General features: G+C 36.8%; 2 protein-coding genes across 2 annotated transcripts in view; both read right to left on the reverse strand.

Moving 5' to 3' along the window:
* Positions 1-2,183: 2,183 nt before the first annotated feature.
* LOC146002340 (endoglucanase E-4-like) lies at positions 2,184-16,314 on the reverse strand. Its single transcript, XM_083140069.1, has 9 exons — positions 16,198-16,314; positions 12,688-12,852; positions 10,628-10,723; positions 9,073-9,255; positions 7,787-7,964; positions 5,297-5,459; positions 4,136-4,300; positions 3,386-3,525; positions 2,184-2,493 (listed from the first exon to the last, which is right to left on the reverse strand). The coding sequence occupies exons 1-9, from the start codon at positions 16,247-16,249 to the stop codon at positions 2,271-2,273; spliced, it is 1,365 nt and encodes a 454-aa protein (XP_082996195.1). The 5' UTR covers positions 16,250-16,314; the 3' UTR covers positions 2,184-2,270.
* Positions 16,315-20,365: 4,051 nt separating this feature from the next.
* Positions 20,366-23,125, reverse strand: part of LOC146002341 (endoglucanase E-4-like) — a 37,349-nt gene continuing 34,589 nt past the window's right edge. Inside the window, exon 9 of the mRNA XM_083140070.1 lies at positions 20,366-22,065. Coding sequence (XP_082996196.1) covers positions 21,777-22,065 — 289 coding nt within the window. The 3' untranslated portion in view covers positions 20,366-21,776. The remainder of the gene's footprint in view (positions 22,066-23,125) is intronic.

Below are 23,125 nucleotides of genomic sequence, written 5' to 3' on the forward strand. Positions count from 1 at the left end.
CAAGTCTCAAGCAACGTTGCCAGCTCCCTGCTTTAGGCTAGGTTAAACCCCAAAAACAACCTTGGTGATTTTTTCGAGTAAAATATTGGCAACACTGCCAGAAAATAAGGCTCGTGCCTTACGAGAGCAATCCATTAAGGCGAGCCTCAAGCAAGATTGCCAGCTCCTTGCTTGAGGCTAGGTTAAACCCCAAAAAAAACCTTGGTGATTTTTTCGAGTAAGGAGCTGGCAACACTGCCAGAAAATGAGGCTCATGCCTTACGAGAAAAATCCATTAAGGCGAGCCTCACCGAGCCTCATTTTCGGGCGTTGAACTGTCCAATTGTACCTACTTGCGTTGTAACGATTCCATTGAAAGTTAATGGGATTGTTACAACCCAGATCTGTGCGTGACTTTACAGACGTAGAATATGCCCATTTACAACACACACAAAGATTCTTACCTTATTTTTGGATATAGTTCCGTCCAACAACGTAAAAATTAAAACACCGAGAACAAAAACCAAACTGTATACCTTCATGTTGTCTGGCTTTCAAAACCTACTAACGGTTTCCGATAAACTGTGAGCGATAGAACCCATTTCGTGCTGCAAGAAGTGCAGAGAAAATGGTATCCAATGGCGTTTTGCTACAGTAACTGTACATAGCTTATCTCATCTGTATAATATGCAAGCTTAACAGACTTTCTAAACACGTTATCTTGTGAAAATATTCCTGAAACTACCAGTTGGAGATATGCTCAGTTAATGTCATTATGTTATTCAAACCTGTACGTACAAACATTTGTCTTCAGATTCAATTCAATTCCTTAACTCTTTTTAGTGTTCCTCAAGCTAAAAAAATTGATAATAACGTCATTATTATTATCAATTATTATTAGTTATGGATTAAATAGAATTGCATAGAAGCAACCTTACTTTCTTTTGAAATATGAATGAGTATTTAGATTTGCCTCTTTTTGAATCAATGCTATCAGCTTTATAGAAACATTAGAAAGTAAAATTTTGTATTGGTTGTATGAGGCCAAATTCTAGCATTGATGAAGAAAGTTTAAAATGTTCAGTACTATCAATAGTAGTAAATAAACATAAGCTATTTAGCATATAGTAGATAGATATGTGACTGTTTTTTGTCTTCCTACTACGGAAGACAAATGCATTTCAAAAGTCAATTGAGATACATTCAAGTAAATTCCACCAGTATAACTGATAGGTTAGAATCTAAGCGTTACTTTAGAATGATGTAAAATTAAGATCTAGAAGACATGCTGTAATTTACATCTTATTAAGTGAAACTATGTGACTTGCTAGAAGGCATGATAGCAATAAATTTATAATTTTTAGATTTGTTATGCTCAAAATACTCATGTTATTGTTATTGCAGTTCCTGTCCTCTCATCACTAAAATTAATATTATGTTATTGTTGGTTCAATTACAGATGGTCCGAGAGACTTACAGTTAGTTTCGCCAGAGGCCACATTGTAAAGTTCTCCCAGTGCACGTTCATACGTTTCAGTTCAGTTTTTCTACTTTTTATCGATTTCCTAATGCAATAAAAATTTTCAAAATTAATCAAATTAGTTTCAGCGATAAAGTTGATTGATTGATTTGCTTTATTTTACTTCGATTTTTGTGCCACTTTTGACTAATTTGCAAATATGGGATATGATTATGATGAAATCGATGAATGGACACTCACAAACATACATGCCCATGTCGGGATTCGAACCCAGGACACCTGGCGTCGTAGCGCGATGTGCTAACTACTTCGCAACGGGGGGCGGCATAATCAGTAAAGGTTTTGTTATTTAAATTCTTTGAACCAATTAGAATTTAGGCTTGGGAAGCAATTTTGGGAAGTAATATTTATCCAACGTGCGTCGTTAAGTTATGGCAGAGAAAACTCGTCATGTCGTCTTGTTTTCTCATCTTTATCAACTGTATAATACAATAAAAATGTTCAAACAAAATATAATTATTGTAATCAGTGAAGGTATTGTAATTTACATCCTTCAAAAACATTACTATTCGGAATTCTGAAGAAAGTTTGCTTATGGATTACGCTTACGTGTTCTGCTGGGTTAATCCATACTGAGAACTCCAGCTTCGTAGCATGTCACTATGACAACTCTGGCACCGAGTTAATTGTCTGTTTCAAAGGTGAAATAATAAATTTTATCCAGTGTTTAACAGAGCTTATTTATTGTCAGAGTTTGGTAAATGTTGTTAAGTTTCTCATGAAACATAATTATTGCACTGAAAATGCCAATTTAAATGAGTCCTTTGCGATTAAGGCTCTCAAGGGCTGCCAGGGCGCTCTGGAATCCTGCGTTGTAGTCGCAGGCCACCTCGTTGTGGACGTAGTCTGTCCTGACGTCGGTGTATTGGTCGTTCTCATCCGGTCCTCCAACGAGAGCTCCGTACAGAGTGTGTGGGTTGGGATCTGGGCTGTTGAACGCTCCGTCACAAGATGCTGGAGGGCTTGGGCAGGATCTGAAATCGAAACGTAGAACATGTATATAACAGTAAAATTGAGTCTCCCCGATGGCGCAATGGTAGCGTCGCCGCCTTGTAATCAAGGTGTCCCGGGTTCGATACCGGTGCTATACATACATTGTGCTCCGGATCCCACTTTAAACTGTAGGTCCAGTACCGATTAGCCTTACTGTGCATAAAGTGGGCTCAAGACAACAATTCAATGAATCAATAAACAGTAAAATTGACTACGTATCACCATTGCACCTCAAACAATATCTTTTTTTAAAACAGATTACAGGAAAATTCAACCATTTTTAATACATTTAAAAAACAGGAAATTACATTTCCCTACAAGACTTTTTCAATCTTTAAACACATCCTATTATAAATAAGTTCCCTATTTTCAGTTTTACTTATTTATATCCTGTTGAAGTTTGTCTTTACAGGGTGTTTCATAATTATCCCTGGAATTTCGGAAGTGGGTTGCTCAGAGGCCAACTCGCCCACGGGTATGAGATCATGTCAGTGATAAGAGTAAATATCCAAGTTTTCAATCCATCTTACAAATATTCTATATGTCTTAACTTGATGACTCGACAGACATGAAACCAGCAGGTAGTTCTGAGACTTTGGGCTCCATACGATTACAAAATTGACGTCTGTTCAGTCACCAAGGGAGGACATATAGAAAACATTTGTAAGGTGGGTTAGAAACTTGGATATTTACTCTCTTCACTGGCATGATCTCATCCCCGTGAGTGAGTTGACCTCCGAGCAACCGACTTCAAAAATCCCAGGGGGAATTATGCAACATCCTGTATTTTTCCTTAAGATGTTCTTATTTCTCCAGCCAAATTGCTTTCCCTACACAACATTATTAAGAAGATTATGAAAGAAAAAAACTTACGCCCCTCTGTGATGGTAGTGGGTGGGTGGATTAACTCCGTATCCAGCGACAAAGCTTCGGCCAGTGCTTCCCAATGCGTAATCTATTTGCGATTTTGCAAAAGCTCGATAAATATCTGGATTAATCCCAGCTTCGGCAGCCTGTAAAGAAATATTATTTATGTCAATCATTCTAAGATAGCTTTAGCCACATTTACAAAATTATTGAATTTCAAATGTATGAATAAATCACCGAAGTGTATAATAACAACTTCCCATAAATACGAGAATAATCTACTTCCTGAAATTATTGCTTTGCACAAATCAAGTTAATAAGCGTTTCTTCTTTAGTTTATGAAATATGTTATGATCTTATGTTAATTTGTTACATAAGCCAGAGAGAGAGAATTTGTTCAATCAGGAGAAAAGTCATATAAAACATCTCCGCAAAACAGAATCTTTCTCAAATATGAAATGTGTATTTAGTTATCCTCTTAGTGTTTTCTTATCTTAATTACCGTACACTCATATTTCTGTATCATATAAAAACCCATTTCTACCTCTTACAACGGAAGTTTTGAAATACCAATAGCAAACTCTCTGTTCGTTATGATAGTCTGATTTTAACTCTTCTAGAGCTGCCTGTAGAGTGCTCTAATGAACACAATTCTATATAATATGAAAACGTCTGAAAATGTAACGAATTCTTTGTCAAGTAGCACAATACTTTCTACAAAGACGCTACAGAAATAGCACCTTGGGAACAACTTACCTCTAAGCAAATCCAAGCCACATTAGACGCAAACCTCAAGGGTCCCCATTGGCTGATGTAGACCATTCCCTTCGGCGTCTTTAGTTGGTCGTTCACCATGTGGTCGCAGAACTCTGTGGTGCGGGCGATGTAGTTGGACTTTCCAGTCAATTGGGCGAGGAGAACCTGTCGTAAGAACATTTTTTTTAATTTACCAATTACTGCATCCATTTAGAATGTAAACGGAGTGGTTAGTACATCGCGCTACGACGCGATGGGCCAATAGTTTTAATCCCGGCCTGATCATTGTATTCTTTGTATGCTATGTATGTATGGTATTCATCATATCATCACTCATCCTCATCTTCGCGATGAGCCAAAGTAGCAAAAGAGAAAGAAAATAAAGCAAATATATAAAAATAAACAAATATATTATTTGTGAGATAATGGTTAGAGGTATATGTATGTAATACTGTTATGTATTTATGAAACCTCTTACAAGGCGGTAAAAATTCTCACTGTCAACACGAAAGGTAGAAAAAGAAGACAATTCACCTGTTCATATGGTTGTTAAAATATAAATATTGGAAATTTAAGTACGCACCCATGGACTGAATCGGCCATAATATCAAATGTTATATATTGTTCTTGTCATGATAAGTTCTTGTTGGTTATATGCATGTGTTATGAAATTTAGAAAATAGAAAATGAACGAACCCAAGCGATTGATTTGAAATTACACAAATTGCGTCAGTAAACACAATAGTAAAAAGAAAAGCACGGTTATAGTGTGTTTGGAGTTGATTGCTGTCTGTGGAAAAAGAATCAAACTATTGAAAAAACTGAGAATAGAAAGCTTTCAAATATTGAAACGTCTCTTATGTTGTGTGGAATAGCTGTTGATCAGGTTGTCCTGCTTCGTTTTACATTTTCGTGTAAATATATTTTTACATTCTGCTGACAGCATTTAAGTTCCTATTTCCTGTTTTCGTACACGCATTCCTAATACTTGTAAACGGCAAAAATAATAAGATACATATTTCACCTTATTTATTTGGTTGATATTTATTCAAACTCATTATTGTTATGGATAACGATATTGATACCAAAATGAATTTTTTGGAGGACTGCCAACTATAACATGTAATAGAAATTATGTATATAATGTGTTAGACAACCTACCTGCACTCCAGCCTGCTTTCCGTCCCATCCGAAATCACCTGGTACCCAATCAAGATTCAATTCTTGGTAGAGTTGTTCAGCTGTGTCCAAGTATGATGAGTCGTTGGTGGCCCTGTACAACCAAACGGCTCCCCACACTAGTTCGTCGTTGTATCCAGAGGAACTGCAAATTAAGACAAAGGTTATATACTCAGAGCCATCGGAAGGAAACCACAAACAAATAGAAACAAACCGAGCTTTTAGTCATGGACAGGAACGCATCATTATGGGAAGTAGTGAAGAACATTAAGAAAATACAACTAATGTTTATGTCACTGCTGACATTACATTACATCATTATGGCATCAAATAGCATATACATATGTTTACCTCGCATGTGTTTGATGTCAGGACAGATGTTATTACATCGAAGAGGCATTCCATTTGAAAGTGCCCTGAACCTCTTTTTAAAATTAAATGCAATGCTGTAATTGTATCCGATCTTGTGAGTGAACAAAATTGTCATTTGCATAAAAATTCAAGAATTATACATAATTAAGTTCGAAAGTAGAAGGTATTTTACATATTGTTGGTTTATTTTAACTTTTTGATTTTGTTGCGTTTTGTATTGTGTCCCACCCGTGACACCATAAAGCAATTACTTTCACATTTAACTGTTACATTTCTCCCTCAACTTGACTAGAATATTCAAAGGTCAATTACCTTCTCTCTTTGTCTTAAATCATTTATTTTTCATTAGACAATTCGCAGAATAAATTTCTTATTAAACACAGAGGCAGTGTTTTGTCTGTTCCACCCGTGACACAAAATCGTTCACTTACAGCTATAATTCTTGGAAAGTATATTAAAGGTAGTTATGTTTAATCAACAGTGTTAAGTTTCACATTTCATTGCGCAGAAACTGCAAGAAAAATGTTGCTTAATTATCAGTAGAATATTTACTTTAATATAAAAAATGTAGTGTCCCACCCGTGACAATGAAATATCCCTGAAGCAAAACATCGTTGAACTACCTTTAGAATTACCAATGAATATAATCCATGTTGAAGATGAAGATGTCAAGTTACATTAGCACCCAAACTTAGATGGAGGATATAAATGCCACTAATGATTACTAGAGAAGATAATTGGTGACGAATTCTTCTCTGAATTTTTCAAATTTGATGGCATACAATTGGAATGTATATACGTACATATTATATGACTACCGTGAATATTATTGTAATGTTTCGTCAGCTCGTATATTTTACTGTTTTTATAACGGAGAATGTAACGCCATCACAAACCGCAAAGGGTGAAGTAACGAAGAGTAATTGTTGTCCAGTATGATTGAAATTACTGGAAGAACTATGAAGGAAAAAAGCATGCAGGATAAAGAATTGAAGTGGTAAGTGTGAACATTTCAGAAGACCAAGCATCATTCTTAGTTTGGACACTTTTTGGCGCTCGGTGTAGTGCAGGTGTATCCCGGTGACATGCTGGTGGAAGGAAATGACGTTCAACCCAGTAGCAGTGTTGCCACATGAAGGGAAATTTCCCTTTTGCAGGGAAATTCGGGCCGAAATATTAGCCATAAGGGAAAAGGTAATTTCGATTGAAAATACCACAATTTCAGGGAAATATAAAGACATCTGATTACATTATTAAAGTTTATGTTAAGTTCCAGTTTCATATTCACATTTTCATTTTTTCTGTTCTTTTTCCTGCTCCCTTGAATATAGCCTGTATCTATTTATATTTCTGTTACCTACATCGCTTTTCTGTACCTTCGGATAATAGTAACGATGAGTATTAACGATTAAATGTATTCCTAACCAGGATCCAAACCTGGGACATCTGGTCAGGAAGCGATGAAAGTGACATGTGAAAAATTTAACATTTTTTATTTATACATACATGAACCAACGGAAACATTACTACTGCTTCTTCCACCACCACCACCGCCACTAATAATAATAATAATTACAGCTACTGGTACTACCACTACTAATACGTATTATTATTATTGTATGATTTGCTTAGGTGAAGGGAAAAGGTGGTCCAAAAAGGGAAATTTTGCCCCTTGGAAAGGGAAATTGTGCCTTCATATTGTAGCAACACTGCCAAGTAGAAGGATAGCGGTGTTCAAGTTCAGAAGATTCAACAAATGCTGTCTGCTGCTTTAAACGTTCGTTTGATTAGTTAGCACGCACCACGTGATCATGCACCACACATTACACCGCTCCAGAACGTAGTGTAAACGGTGCAGACACCAAATGCCCTACTTGAAAACAAATCAACGAAGTAGACGAGTCGGTGTTGCACCAACTAGAGTGCAGAGAGAGTCAAAAAGTGCAGGGAAATATACTGGGATTTCTGATACAAACAGCTGGTAGCGTCAGTCGCTTTCCCTCTCCATGCAATCCTGTTCCCTCGCACGTGTTCATTGGTCGAACCAGGGATTCCCGGGACTAAACTAACAAGAAAATGCATTCCTCTTCGTTTTCTTACCCGTAAAATGAACCAGCGTTTGAGATGGACTGTGAGTATATTCCTCTGTGGTTGTACGCGAAGTCGTAGAGCTGCTTGGCGTGATCCACAAGTTCTGCAGAGTAGCTGGCGTCTGCCTGTTTGAAGGCAATGGAAGAGGCGGCAAGGGCAGCTGCGGTTTCGGCTGCAAGATCAGATCCTGAAACAGAAGAAGGAAGTGGATTTTACGCGACGGTTAAGGAAATTACAAGTTTGTCTTAAGAATCACATACAGGGTGGTTATATATTATTGAGCATATTTCAAGGATGAATAAAAAAAGAGCCAAGTTATGTACCCAAATGTACTTCGTTGTGTTTAATAGACCATGTTGAACAGGCTTCTCGTAAAAACGTCTCACACTCATTTTTTTAAAAAAAGTAGGCATAATCTAAAACTAATAACTACTACAGAGATAGCATAAAAGCCCTGCTCTTCTCAAAATGCTAAAAACATCGGCTAAAACACTATTATCGTCTCCCAACTTAGCTGACGAATCATTGTGAAGGTTAAAACCCTATCGGGGTAATTAAAATCGACACATTTGCATGATCATCATTTGTAATAAAATAAATATAAGAAGACTTGCACGTGTTTCTATATATGTTCCTCGTATATAAGACTTCATATTAAACATGGTGAAATTTTGGTAATTTTTGAGTTAGAAAGTAAAATGTGCCATCCTTCTATTTTCGAGTGAAATTGCCACGTCATACGATTTGCATTGGACTCGGTGAAGCCTTGTGAAATTGGTAAACACAACACGAAAGCAATTATCTACAGTATAGCTTCTAATAACCTTTTTTCTTAATGAACTCAGAAATGACCAAACTTTTAATTACCTTGTTTTACACCCGAGTTCTTAATTTATATTATTATGACAAACGAAAAAAGGGAAGATAGAATAATGAATCAACTTTGCTTGATCTTAGAAAAATCGTTGGCATTAAAGATAGTAAATTACCATCACGAATTAAACTACTGTTGTACTTGTTATTATGGTAAATATAATTTAATGTCCTTGAAAAGAAATGTTAAATAAATCATGCTTGTTAAAGTAAGCGAATTATGGTCACAAAACAAAAATCAGATATATGTCGTAATCCATACTTACATTTTCATTAAAATGTGTGAAAAATAATACATTAACCTGGAATGGAATCTCTTTGACGTCACTTACATTGACATCTATGACATCTGGTGCTTCGGAATAAAAGTAATTTATTATAAAAGCCTTTAACCATTACAAGGCAGATGGAGTGTAACTTACCTGGGCTACTTTCGGTGATCTTGTAGGCTGGTCTTTCCATGGTCATATCCTCTGGCCTTCCCCAGAAGGCGTGATCAGCGTTGCCCTCTCCAACCTGACCATAGAATTCAGTAAGAGCTGTGTGGGCCTTAATGAAATAATCGGTGCCCCATTTTAAGGTAGCTAATCCATATTCTACTTGCCCTGAAAATAGATTTAAGAAATATGAATTAATTGCAACATATGTGATTTTTTGAAGCGAACTCCTAATTTACTCGTGTGTCACATATAATTTGTTTGTTGCATATACTATTAGCAATGTTACTTTGCTGTAATATAATATATATGTAATTGTAAAGAATCATAATGGATTCTTTAATCGTATTACTAATTTCAACCCACAGACATTTTCTATCACACTGCGATAACTTACCCATGCAGTAATGTAGTTGGGTTTGTGTTGCAGCACAAATTAAGGCAAAAGAAATAACTTAGCTAAGAAACAAGGTGACAATAGAAAGAACTGCTGAAGTGGTCAATTGAGATACCTACAATATAAAATTATTCTATTTCTGTCAGCACATTTAGAAACAATTAAAGAAGTTCAGTACTGACTATATTATTTTTATTTATATTTGATTTTAAATGGTGACCCGAGATCTACGCAAAACTTTCCGATGCAAAGATTTTTCGTAATATTATTGTAAAAATTCTTAATTGGATTATAAGATATTCAACAATGTTATATTTCTCTTGTTGTTTCTGCAGTACCATGCGCAGCTGTGTTCGATGAACCGTGTGCTTTGAAAAATTGTCCTGGTCGCCACTGTTGTACCTGTGGGCGACTTCTCGCACTGTGGCCTTGCGGTCGCTCCAAACAATGCGCGACACTCTCCGCTGGCTCAATGAGCCGCTGTCGACACACGGATGGACGACGTTTCGTTGTTACCCATAGTTGAACCGCTTTTGATACGTGCTCACAACAGCGGCACGAGAACAGCCAACAAGCCGCGCCGTTTCACAAATGTCGGTACCAAGGTGCCGTGCCGTTTCAGAGATTCCGGTACCAAGGTGCCGTGCCATCACAATTTGACCTCTATCGAACTGGGAGAGATCGGTAGTTTTTCCCATTCTGACGCCTGACCCACTACTAACAGTGAGCCTGTAGACTTGCCCAATATATACCATGCTGCCAGCGTGTCAGTTGTTTCTCTCAGCGCTCGAGGCGCGCTAAATGTTCCCACGCCAGGGTGGTCATAGTGTAATGGCTCATCGGTGTAGAATTAGAATAAACTCATGCGTATTTTTGTGTGGATCTTGCTAAATGGCTAGTAAGAATTCGAAACAAAAGGTTCATGATTTTTATGCTAATAAATAAATTCAAGCACGATATTATAATTTGCATTTGAATTTCTCGCTGAATCTGACCAATGTCTTCTTTGGTTCTCGCTCATTGCTTATACATGAATTACCAATTAAGAGAAATTTATTAATCAATGTTGTGTGTTAATATTAGTTTTAAAATGTCAATATTTTAGAAATGTTAATCAAGTTACCTTAGTAATCAGATACAAACCTGCTGATTCGTAGGCGTCCGGGAAGTCCACCATACCCCAAGCAAGGACGGTGACGGTGTAAGCCATAGGGAAGCCAAATTTTACGTGGTCTCCAGCTATATAATGTATGGATGAAATTAGTAGTATGAACATTTGAACATTATAGAGATATTAAGTATTATATATATATATTATTATATTATAAATATAAGTAATATTATATATTATATAAAATAAAATAAAATGAAACCTCTCGTGTAAACGTGTAGGACCAACACCCACTTGCTTTGATGTAATTTGAGTATTTTTGATGTGTGTGTGTGTTTATGTTTTACATGTTTTTTTTTTACTTTTCTTACTTTGTATATGTATTTTCTGTTTTTCTTTTCTTTTTCCTCTTTGTATTTTCTTTTTCTTTTGGTGTTTTTATTTTATTTTTTTATTTTTTGTCTTTTCATTTTCTTTTGTATTCTAAGGTTTTTATTCTTTAATATTTCGCCATTATAATCAATTCTTCTATAATGTAAAATAGTGATGATTAAGTGGAAGAAAAGTTTGTGTCTTAACTTCTCCCTCCAAAAAAATAAATAAATAAATAAATAACATGATCAAATTCATGAGAAATTATTCCAAAACACGCTGTAAATATATGTGAAGTGTCACTATATTTAATCTCTTCAGATACATTCGTAGATCTTTCAATGATTATAAGATTTAACTTCTGTTTTCCCATTATAGCTTTAATGTATTTTTTGTGTTTACTTCAAACGAAGTTATGATAGTAATGGCTTGGGGAAAAAACTTGACAATCTACACTCCATTCAAACTTAGGATAACATTAAGTTTAGTTACTGCGCAGTAGTGCTGCAGAGAGGGCATTTCGCTCGAGCGCCAAATAGTTCGCACAGACGACGCTAGTAGCGTACAGAATTGTCAGCTTCTTCGCTCGAGCGAATAACGCTCGAACAGGCAGCCCAACAGTACACGTGTAACCGTAATTTGGCTGTGGTAGTGGGCCCTTAAATATTGATCGTGAAGTGATAGACGCAGTGACATCGAAACTTAAGTGAACATAGTTATTATCTGCATGTTAAATTGTATTTTAGTCTATCTTGCCAATACAGTTATATATGAAAATGAAATATATGATTGTGGGCTGAAACTGCCAGGGCGGATATTTGCACATGCATTTATAAGATTATTGTCACATTAAAATTATATTTGATTCTGTACACTCGACCGCAGCACACTAGATCGTGGGCGAGCGAAAGTGGTCGCATACTGCACAGTCTTCTGCTGCTTTTACATTAGTGAACAAAGTGTATTCAGTATGTCTTGATTGGCAAGAACACATAGGAGCATCTGGGTAATGCATACAAACCGGGATGCAATTCACTATGTCTGTTTCATACTTTTATGAGTTATCAAGTTTTACTCCCTAACCGCTCGAACATGCACAATATTGTACAGTGGGATCCATCAGTATTATCTTGCAAATTGTCCATCACCATGTTCGTGCACTTTATTTGACTCAATAAAAGCTTCAAGAATTAAAAGAAAACTCAAAACAAGCTGTTGACAACTTCTGCACCAGGACACATAAAAATCCATCGCTTAAAAACACGTAGGATGTAAGAGAAAAATTAATGAAAATGGTCATGGACAATTTGCAAGGTAATACTCATGGATCCCACTGTACGACTAGTTAATTTGCAGTTATGCCTGACAGCAACATTTTTAGTTACAACACATTTGCAATTTGTCACGATTTTACATTAATATACAGTTGCGGCAATCTTATGGTGACTGATATAAAATTCTTAAAGATAGTGTACAAAAGATTTGCACCATATTAACCGTACTGCTTTTCGTTTTAAATTTTCTACGGTAAATTAAAATTTATTTACGTCAAAGTTCAATTAACGTAAATATGCAATTACATATCTATTATTTTAAAATAATGAATCCAATGCTTGAATAAGTATATAATACAACCTGTGGTTTTCATTCCGTATGTATTCCACATGTAAATCAACTTTCGAACATACAGTTTAGATTGCCTGTAATAATATAAACTTACCATCATAATACCCTCCAGTCAAGTCTTCCCCGTTCTGCCCTTTGTCGTTGAGTGCAGAATCTCCCCTCCAGGGGATGCGGTTGTCTGCTGGAAGTTTTCCAGATCTCTGAGCCTCGTAGAACAGGATAGAAAGCCCTAGGACTTCACCGTAGTCATACTGGGCAGCTGCAAAGACAAAAGGTGCTCAAAAGTTCATTACATTAATACATTATTGCCCTGCATTGCTATAACCTTGGTGTCAGATATGAACACAGCGAATCCTATTCTCTAGTGAACAAAAGTACTTGAATGTTTATTATTGAAATATTATCGTAGTGTCTTTGCTTTTGGTTCGATTTATATATTTAACAACGTTATATGTATCTTCTCGTTTCCATAATATTATGGATATACACTTAATGTACACGTTTTATAGTTGGAATAAACTCACACATATTTTTGTGTGCTGTTGCTAAATGGCTAGTTAGAATTCGAGACGAAAGGTTCATGATTTTTATCAAGAATTATTCTCCATCCATTTGTAAATCTATGCTAATAAATAAATTGAAGCACGGTATTATAATTTGCATTTGAATTTCTTTCTGAATCTGACTTATGTCTTCTCTAGTAAAATGTGCCATCCTTCAATTTTTGAGTGAAATTGCATTAAATACTCGAAAATTTCGCATACCATACGACATAGTGTGTGCGCTGTTGTACCGTGATCACCAGCTTTGTTACCATGCACATTAGCGCCGCCATGTGGCTGAAGTCTGTAAACCTCCACTCATTCGAAACTTACATCTTTTCTGCTTATACATATTACAACAAGCTGCTCGGATATACGTGCATTAACCTCTTGTGCATAAAGATTTACTTTTCTGACATCTCAAACGGATCACCCGGTATTGTTACATACTCGTAGGTGAACCAGTGGCTTGAACTGTACCATGACGAAACAAAGAATACGTAGAAGTAACTCACACATTCTACTTGCCAATCTTGTTGGGCGTTAAATTTGAAATGCAAATCTGACCAACTTGTAATCTCCCTTCACCAGGAATCGAATCCGCGACCTCATGAATACAAAGCGACAGGACTAACCAGAATGCTATCGAGGAGACAATCGATGTTAGAATAGACACATAGTGGGCCAAGCAGTTTTTGATGTGGATAGTTGTAGACAGGATGGAACACGAAAACGAAATCACATTTTATCGGGAATCTGTAGAGAAGCACCACGCAACGGTAGAAAAGGGGAGAAATAAAGTGGGTGGAGTGAAGCAATGTGCACTGCTGCAAACGACTATGACTTCCCATCCCATGAACTTTGAACTGCTTGGAAGCCTGGCGAAGTTATTTGCGCGGGCTTCTCTGAAAACCCGCTAGAATTTCTTCCACCTTCGCCTCCGAAACACGTCGACGAGAACCTCCAGAATGTTTATTAACTCTTCCAGTCGCCAAAAACTTCGCACACCATGCCTTAATGGTTTTCCCATCAGGTGCTTCACATCCGTAATCACATTGCACTGTAATGATTGATTTGCTCTCTGCACACCAGAATACAGATTGTGCGCGCTGCTGCGGAGTCGCCATTGTGCTTCATGCGATTGTGGCGCTGCATAGTGAGAGAACGGTGAACTTCGAGGTCATGCAATAAAATTCTTTGAGTTTCTCTTTCGTCTAGTACCACTCGCATTCCGTTATATTTCATAGCATTTTCACAATGATGAATTGAAATGTGTGAGGTTGAAACGGAACACGCTATACTAAATTAAATTCTTTATTAAATATCTGGGTTGTTAATAAATGCATTTTAGTCAGCAGTCACCATTACACGATTAATGAACATTGCCATTTTACTGTACCATTGCACCGTAATGGTAATTTTAATCTTATTATTTCACAGCACACTAAAAGTATAATTTACTTCTTTCTGATAATCACATAGACGAGGATACTATATATGCAATGTACGAGGATCATCCAGAAAAAAGGAACGTTTTGGTGTATAACACAAGAGACAAATGAGATGCGTAAAAAGATATGGTACAGAAACTTCATACCTTACTCTACTCCCCATACGCATTCACACATTTATCATAACGTGGTACCAGTTCGTTGATACCATCATTGACCTCGGTTGCCGTCAATGTATTCAACCATGTAGTGACAGCGTCTTTGAGTTCATCAGCCGTGGAGAAGTGCTTTCCGGAAAGAATAGCCCAGAAAACGAAGAATTTTTGTCGTAAATAATTAGGCGAAAGCTGAATTTTGGTGTATTGTTAGACCAGCATAATGGATTATTTTCCCCTTCCCCGTTGCTTCCCCCTACGCCACCCCGAACATTCAATATGCAGTGTCTTTCGAAATCGTCCATATCTCTGAAACTAGTGGACATATCGGGACGTTCTTTTTTACAATTTCAGTGCCAACATTACTCTCTCACAATTTGCTCTTGCTCTTGTAAAGTTCATTTTTTTGAACTGGTTACAGTAGTTAAAGTTTCTTATCAGGCACTTGTCAATTTATATTATTGATTTCTTGCAGTTATTTATATTGATTGATTGATTGTTTAATGTGGTGTATTGTACTTCCCTTTTCTGCAACTTTTGACTAATCGCGAAGGTGAGAATGAGTGATGGTAAGATAAAATTCATAAAGGGCCACTCAAAATAATCCCAGCCAGGGATTCTAACCCAGATCCGCCTGACGTCATAGCGTCTATGATAGCCACTCCCAATGGCGCTCGCAGGATTTCTTCTCAGGGAGGCAGTCACAGAAACTTTTTATTATTATTATTTTACTACTGCTACAACTATTATTATTGCTATTATTGCTGCTATTATTGTTTTTATTTTTGTTGTCATTATTACATTATTATTACTTATGTTTTGTTTTTTAAATTACATACATTTGTAATTTCCATATTCTGTATATCTATATACAATTTTCATATCTGTATACTTAACATTAATTCATGTAGGACAAAAAGCTGTTTTTATAGTCAAATTGTAAAATAGACTAAGCTAAATGTAACCCTAATTCAAATAATAATAATAATGATAGTTGCTGTAACTTACGGCCTGTAAGTCACAGAAAACAATACTTTTTGTTATAAAATATCTGCACAATTTCACCATTAGAATTACATTAACTCTTTCCAGAAATATTACGGGGGCAAGTGTCCCCCAGCGGGCGCCAATGACAACTCCGCTACAGTTATTTGCAGTCGGGCACCGGACATTGAGGACGCACCATAAAATATACAGTAGCTGTACGTTTATATGTCTGTGTTATACAGAGTGAACAAAAAGTAGGTGAACAGTGAATGATAACATTTATGGTAAATGGTTTGTCTCTTTGTCAATGAACACCATTGTTATAGTATAACCCTAACACAAACCCTATTCCACTAATGTCCACCTACTTTTGGTTCACTCTGTATTGCAAGATGTTTAATTTGTAAGGAGCTAAATCCGTTGAAATACACCTCTACATGGATTTTCAATAAGAGAAAATAGTACATACCTACGAGGTGACCAAATGTCACAAGGAAGAGGCAGATCCCTAATTTCCACATGGTGAATAGAGTACAGGATATCCTCCTTGCTTGCTTATATACAGGCGCACATCAGAGCCTAGACATTTATGTGACACCTGCACATCTGGATTTGACAGAATGTCACAATTAGGTAATCAGGGTCGAATTGTGAAATGAATGTTAGATAAAATTATAGATGTTTTCTATCACCTGGCCAATTTCGCCCACTCAACACACGGTATAAAATTAACTTGATGTTTACAATGTGACAGAAGTGTGTGTCAATAATAGCACAAGTGAGTGGCAATTGTTGTGTTGATTGAAACCATCTACAAAGTGTGTAATTTAGCACACCAATACTTAACTCCACTGATTGCTAGGTCAGTGGGTAGGTGTGCGTGGGTTTGGGTGTTGTGAAGTATCATTGATTTTGTGATGCAATTAGGAGAACGGGTTGCTTCGACTACACCGTTATAAATCTGTATGTGTTTGTGTGGAGGAGGTGGGGAGAGGGGATGCGCGAGTGTAAGTGCAGGGTATGTGAAGAAAAATTTTTCACCCTGCCGAGAAGGGATTTTGCACCCCCCCTCCAATTTGTACCCTAGTCTCCCTACTTTCTACGGGCCTCCCCCATGGCGCAGTGGTAGCGTCGTCGCCTTGTAATCAAGGGGTCCCGGGTTCGGTACCCGGTGGAGGCACAGGTGGTTCGGATCCCACTTTAAACTGTAGGTCCAGTCCCAATTAGCCTTACTGTGCATAAAGTGGACTTTAAACAACAAATCAACCAACCAATCCCTACTTTCCACCACCCCTCAATAGAAAACACCGCCATGTTATTATATATTTACGGTTTTAACTAGAAAAACAATTGACCAATTGACGAGTGAAAAACAAACTCATGAATCAATGGAATGAATGGTGCAAGGAACAATTTATGATTGTGGGCAATGCATATAGATGGATAGTAGATTTTACAACCAAAGACCCATGGTTTTATTTGTACACACTTGCATTCATCAATAGATTAAGGACGGGACATGTGCGTACAGCGTCACACATATTACAACTCATCAAAATTCGAAATGTGGTAATGAAAATACTGAAGCGCAACATTCTTAGAATGTCCAATTTTGTCACATCAACGAATCACACTCTATAAAGATATACAACGTTTGAAAATTCCATTTCCAATATCACTCTTCCCTTCTATCAGAATTATCTCCTCCACTAATATGGCTTATGTATATGTTTGTGGTACTGGTAAACTTGAGTGACTATCTACCGACTTCAGAAGAAAAACAATAACAGAAACGCTGACCAAGGTCAACAGAATATTGTTGATAGGGTCATATAAAAGAAGAAGAAGAAAACACAACGCGGCTTTCCAAAACTTGAACTCACCACATGACGTTCCATATTAAAGTCTTGATTTAATGTATGGAATGCTCTGTGCAATAAACTGATACACATATTTCATTTTGTGTTAGTGTCCAATATATTTATTTACCTTTCAGATTAGTCAACACCAATTTAAAACGTGACATTTTTTATCACAAAGGCATTCCAATAATGTGTATATTTTGAAAGGTATAATATGATTAAGTGTATACGTTTAGATTTAACCACAAACGTTTAAATATACTACCGTTAAAATTTAAGAATATCAATGTTAATTTGTCAAAACCGTTACGTTCGTGAACGCATTTATATTTATGCTCAGATAACAGATTAAACTTGTCTCAAACTTGAAACGTGCTTGTCATGTCAAGCGTACAGTGGGATCCATGAGTATTACCCTGCAAATTGTCCATCACTATGTTCACGCACTTTATTTGACCTAATAAGAGCTTCAAGAATTAAAAGAAAACTCAAAACAAGCTGTTGACAACTTCTGCAACATCATACATAAAAATCCATCGCTTAAAAACATATAGGATGTAAGAGAAATTTTAATGAAAATAGTCATGGACAATTTGCACAATAATACTCATGGATCCCACTGTACAAGTCTCCTTTAAGCTTGTGTCTGCATGCTAAGTTCGCAGCAACCTTGAAGCAAGCTTACCATTCGTCAAACTTGCAACAAGCTTGTCTATGGAAATTCAATGGCCGTTTCGCCCAAGCATCGTTAATTCTAAAAGAAGCGTTTAATCAAGTTAACGCTACGTTATCACATGGAGACATTTCTCCAACCGTCGTTAAGGCTAACAGGTCTTTAAGGCCGTCGTTAAATCTGAAAGTTTGACTTCATTAAAATACTTAACAGCGCGTATGTTGCCGGAAATAAGATGAAGAAATTGTGTAAGCTGTTGTGTTAAAAGGTTAATACAAACAAATACAAACAGATTAAAAAGATAATTTGCTTGCCACAGTACAGTAGGATGCATGAGTATTACCAAGTAAAATTTGCATGACCATTTTTATTCTCTTTGTTTTACTCAATGAGAACTCAGAAATTAAAGCAAAATCCAAACACGACAGCTTGTGACAACTTCTGAACCAGCATACGAAAAATTACAATCCTTAAAAACACGTAGGATGCATGAGAAAAATTAATGAAAGTAGTCATGAACAATTTGCAGAGCAATACTTGTGCATCTCACACTATATGGTTACAGTATTGTGTAGTATATATTTGCATTGAATCTGTTTTAACTAAATACGTATATTGAAACCAGTTATGGTCAGCACTACGAACCCTCAGTTGTTGTTGTAGGTCTCAATGACTGGGTTACGCTACTCACTCTTAGCTCCCCAATTTCCTCACGATGATGAGGTTGCCTCCGGTTCCATACACAGGCAGAAATATTAAGAAAACGGTTGTTATGTTTCACCCAGGAGACTCAGCGCGCGTCCCGTAGCTGGAACCTAATGTCTGATGCCTTAGACCCGGCGGCCACAGTCTATTTACTTAGTAAATAAATAAATATAACTTTACTTCTAAGAGACACGCCCACATTACCGTGGTAAAGAATCTGAACCCATGTACGTAATTAGATGCATGAAAGGTCAAAACTGTGGAATATATGTTTGGCTTATTCCACTTTTACATAGTCACAGGCTCGGTTTGTATAAACATTATGTATGTGTCGAGTATGTGACATAAGAAAACAAAAAAATATTTTTGAAATTGTTTACTATTTCTGTACAGAAACCACCAATAGAAAGTCTAGATTATATGCGATTTATAATGAAACCTTTTGATATTAGCTATTTTTACTTTTTACTAATGAATCTGTCACACGAACAATGATGGATGAAACAGAAACCAAATGGCACAGAAACAGCAAAAGAATCAACCATGTTGTTCTCGTATATGTTTTTTTCTCAAACAGCAGGCCCATAGCCAGGCAGGAGCCAGGGGAGTCTGAGCCCCCACTGACACCGCCGTCAGCCCTCTTTACATTATATAAAACTATTTTGTATAATATTTCTGCAGTGAAGAGTGAAATATACACAGCAGATATTATTTTGCTAACAACTCGGTGAAGCATAAATTGACAGAGCATGAATTAAGATCATCGCCGAAGTCTAAGTAGCGGCAAGTATTTAGAAGATTCTCTAAACCAGTGGTTGTCAAACATTTTCCTCGTTGTACCCTTTAGTCATAGGCGTAGCTACGGGGTGTGCCGGGTGTGTCTAGGCACACCCTAATGGGCTTCTTTATCAAAGAGAATTAAAGACAGATATTTCAATAAGAGAGAAAATAAGCGGCAGTTTGTAAGAAGTTGAAAATGTCATTACTTGGTACAAACGTGTGCATTATCGCTGATGAAACGAGTGTCTGTAGTTTTTCGATTTTTTGATGTCACTGGAGAAGGAAGATATTTACTGCATTCTACTCTGTACTGCAGCGCCCTTCTTCTATACCTGTCACAAGCTGCACGTGTGAGAGAGCTTTCTCCAAGCTTACCCAAGTTAAAACTAAATTAAGAGCAACTCAGAAGCAGGATAGATTGGAAGCCCTGCTCTTGCTACTACATATATTCAGAAATTTTCAACACTGTAATTTAGTGAATTTATATTCCTTTACAAACAACAGTGCAATTAAAGAGCCAAGTGATTGTGTTGAAAAATATGCTATTAAAAAGGTACAAGACCTAATTTTTTTTCTTTGTGCACACCCAAATATAAAGTTCTAGCTACGCCTATGCCTTTAGTCCTAACTAAAAGTCTAATGTACCCCCACCATAGGTTTTCTCTGAATAGACGGGGTTTTGAGGAATCTTTCTGGGTGCCTGCAGTAGATCCAAATGGCATTCGGGCTGTTATATTGAAAGATGGTAAACAAATAAACATTACAATTCTACGTTTATTATTTTACTGGGTGTTCCTACGTTTACAATCTTTATGATTAGTTACAAAAATAAAATGTGAAACACATGTATGCTAAGATGTATATAACAAACTTTAATTTTCATATATATTTTTTTAGAGTAATTAAAAAAAAGTGAAGAACAAAAATAAATTTGTAACCAAACTCTCAAGCACAATTTTGGAATTTTTGTTGTAAATCCTCGGAGTTTCTAGTGAGAAGGATGTGGCTGCATAGCCTGACATAGTTTCTTGATATCTGGTTGTGCCTTTGAAAGTTTCAAGGAAAGATTCGGCTCCAAATTTAGTCTATTACAGATTTCGAACGAGTGTTTTGTTTCAAGAAATATGAAACAAAGAAGAGTCAGTGACAAAATCAGCCTTATGTTCCTGTTGAGCGTTAGAGCTAAGAAGCCTGAAACAATGAAGTCTGCAGCAAAAATGTTGTCGTGGGGTATTCTCGACATTTCTCTTCCGACCTGATCGCGTACCCCTTTCAAGTTATTCATGTACCCCTGGGGGTACGCGTGCCACAGCTTGAGAATCAGTGCTCTAGACTTTAGAAAGTTTTTTTCTGAAGGAAGCTTCTTTATCTGTACCTTCGATGCCCGTATTGCGACCTCTCCTTTATACAGAAATCTGTGACTTCGACGTCATCATCCACATTCCTACCACATCTGCGTCAACAGCTTCCAGGTTTTGGGAACAAAGGGGAGTTTTATTGCTTCGGCCGGAGGTAAAATGTACAGTAGGCACTATGATTGAATACTGTACATTTTCTCTTGTATGGTGTAAATATCAGTGTCATCAAAAGTAGTATGGAGAGTGTAGTAAGGGACGATGTCAGAGTAGAACGCAACTAGCACTTCATGAGACGGTATATGAGATACATATAAAACTGTAATATTTGTGTGATATTTTTAAATTGTATATTGCATATTAACTCAATAACCCTCCACCACCACACACACACACACACATACCTTCATTTAATACTGTTAAACTTTTCAAAACTGAACTTGGTTTACAAATTCCCTCGCTGATAACCCGTGAGGGCTCCCTGGAGATCAATTCTAGCTACGGGATAATTCTCACGGTGCAAAATTTTTTTCCATCTGTTCAAAAAAACGTGTCAATACTATTTTCTAGAAGTAAAGATAAAGTAAATAAATATTTTTCTTAAGTTTGATGTCAGTGTCGGCAAAACTGTCGTTACAACATTCTTCATGCCATGCCACCCTATTCAATTGTTTTAAAGATATTCTGCACTTGGAGGTAGAAGCATATAACTCTTCATGGCGGCATCCCTCCGTCCCCTACTGACTTTCCAGACATGGAGATTTATCAGTCCAGCCACCGCGCTCTGGAAGCCTGCGTTGTAGTCCAGCGCCACCTCGCCTTGGACGTAGTCGTCTCTGGCGTCGTTGAAAGTGTCATTCTCGTCCGGCCCGCCCACCAGCGCTCCGTAGAGAACTTGGGGATTGGGATCTTTGCTGTTGAATTCATTCCACCCGCATGGCGCAGGGATGTCTGGACAGGATCTGAAAGACGATGGCAAAGGTTAAGCTTTCTGCGTCTACCTCTTTTTAGTCCACATGTTTCCACCTCTGACTGAAGTCATGTACTAGATCTGATTCAATTTTATTTCTTTTATTCGCGTTTCGGCTACATTTGGCTAATTATGAAGATGATTATGAAAGTTATATGATGAAATGTTCAAGGGAAGGGTAATTCCCGAAGTAAGCCCACCCCCACCCGCATACTTTCGAAGGTATGCGCTTACTGTCCTACTGTCCTGGTGCCTTTAAATAAACCAGGAATTCAGTTTCTCTGAATTTCAACGCTCCCTCCGCCTTCTTCTATTTTCTTTTCTGTTTATTAATCAAAATATACAAAACATAGTAGTATAATAATGTTTGTGAGAATTTACACACTTTGATTTATGTTTACCTATTCTGGGATCCAGAACAGTAATTAATTCTGTTAATATGTACATAATGTAATCAATTAGAAGTTAATTAATGGAGTTTTATTGTAATTAGTATTATGTAATTAATTAGGAGTTAGTAAGTGAATAATTAGTAATAATGAGTTATTTATACATTTGATTATATCCTTTTATTTTTGACTCGTGAATTTAGTTATGCGTGGATTTTAATGTATTGCACATACTTTGAAATGTGCGTTATATTTGATAATAATAAATCTAATGGTTTAGTTTCAGTTAATTGTCTATTCTGGTAGACACACCGCCACGCACGCGTGACTGCTCATTCCATAGCCACTCAACGAATTCGATATGATGATGATGAAATATATGGATGAAGGTACAGTGTCTCTCAAAAGTTTAAGGACAACGACATCTTAAACTAGGCAACCCAATTTACACATGGCGTTGGTGGGTTGCGTGTAGAGTTAGGCTCAATTTCAGGGTTGCCACATGCACAATAGATATTTGTGAAATACGCGAAAGAAATGAAAAGAAGTATTTTTGTATAAAATTATTAAAAATATCAATATTATTACGCAAATGACGAATTTCTTTCTAAAATAAAAAAAAAACTAGGTTTTCTAGTATTTCATCGCTGATAAGCCTAAGGA

This window comes from Lepisma saccharinum, chromosome 18 (assembly GCF_977018435.1).
Source record: "Lepisma saccharinum chromosome 18, izLepSacc3.1, whole genome shotgun sequence".
Classification (NCBI taxonomy): Eukaryota; Metazoa; Arthropoda; class Insecta; order Zygentoma; family Lepismatidae; genus Lepisma; species Lepisma saccharinum.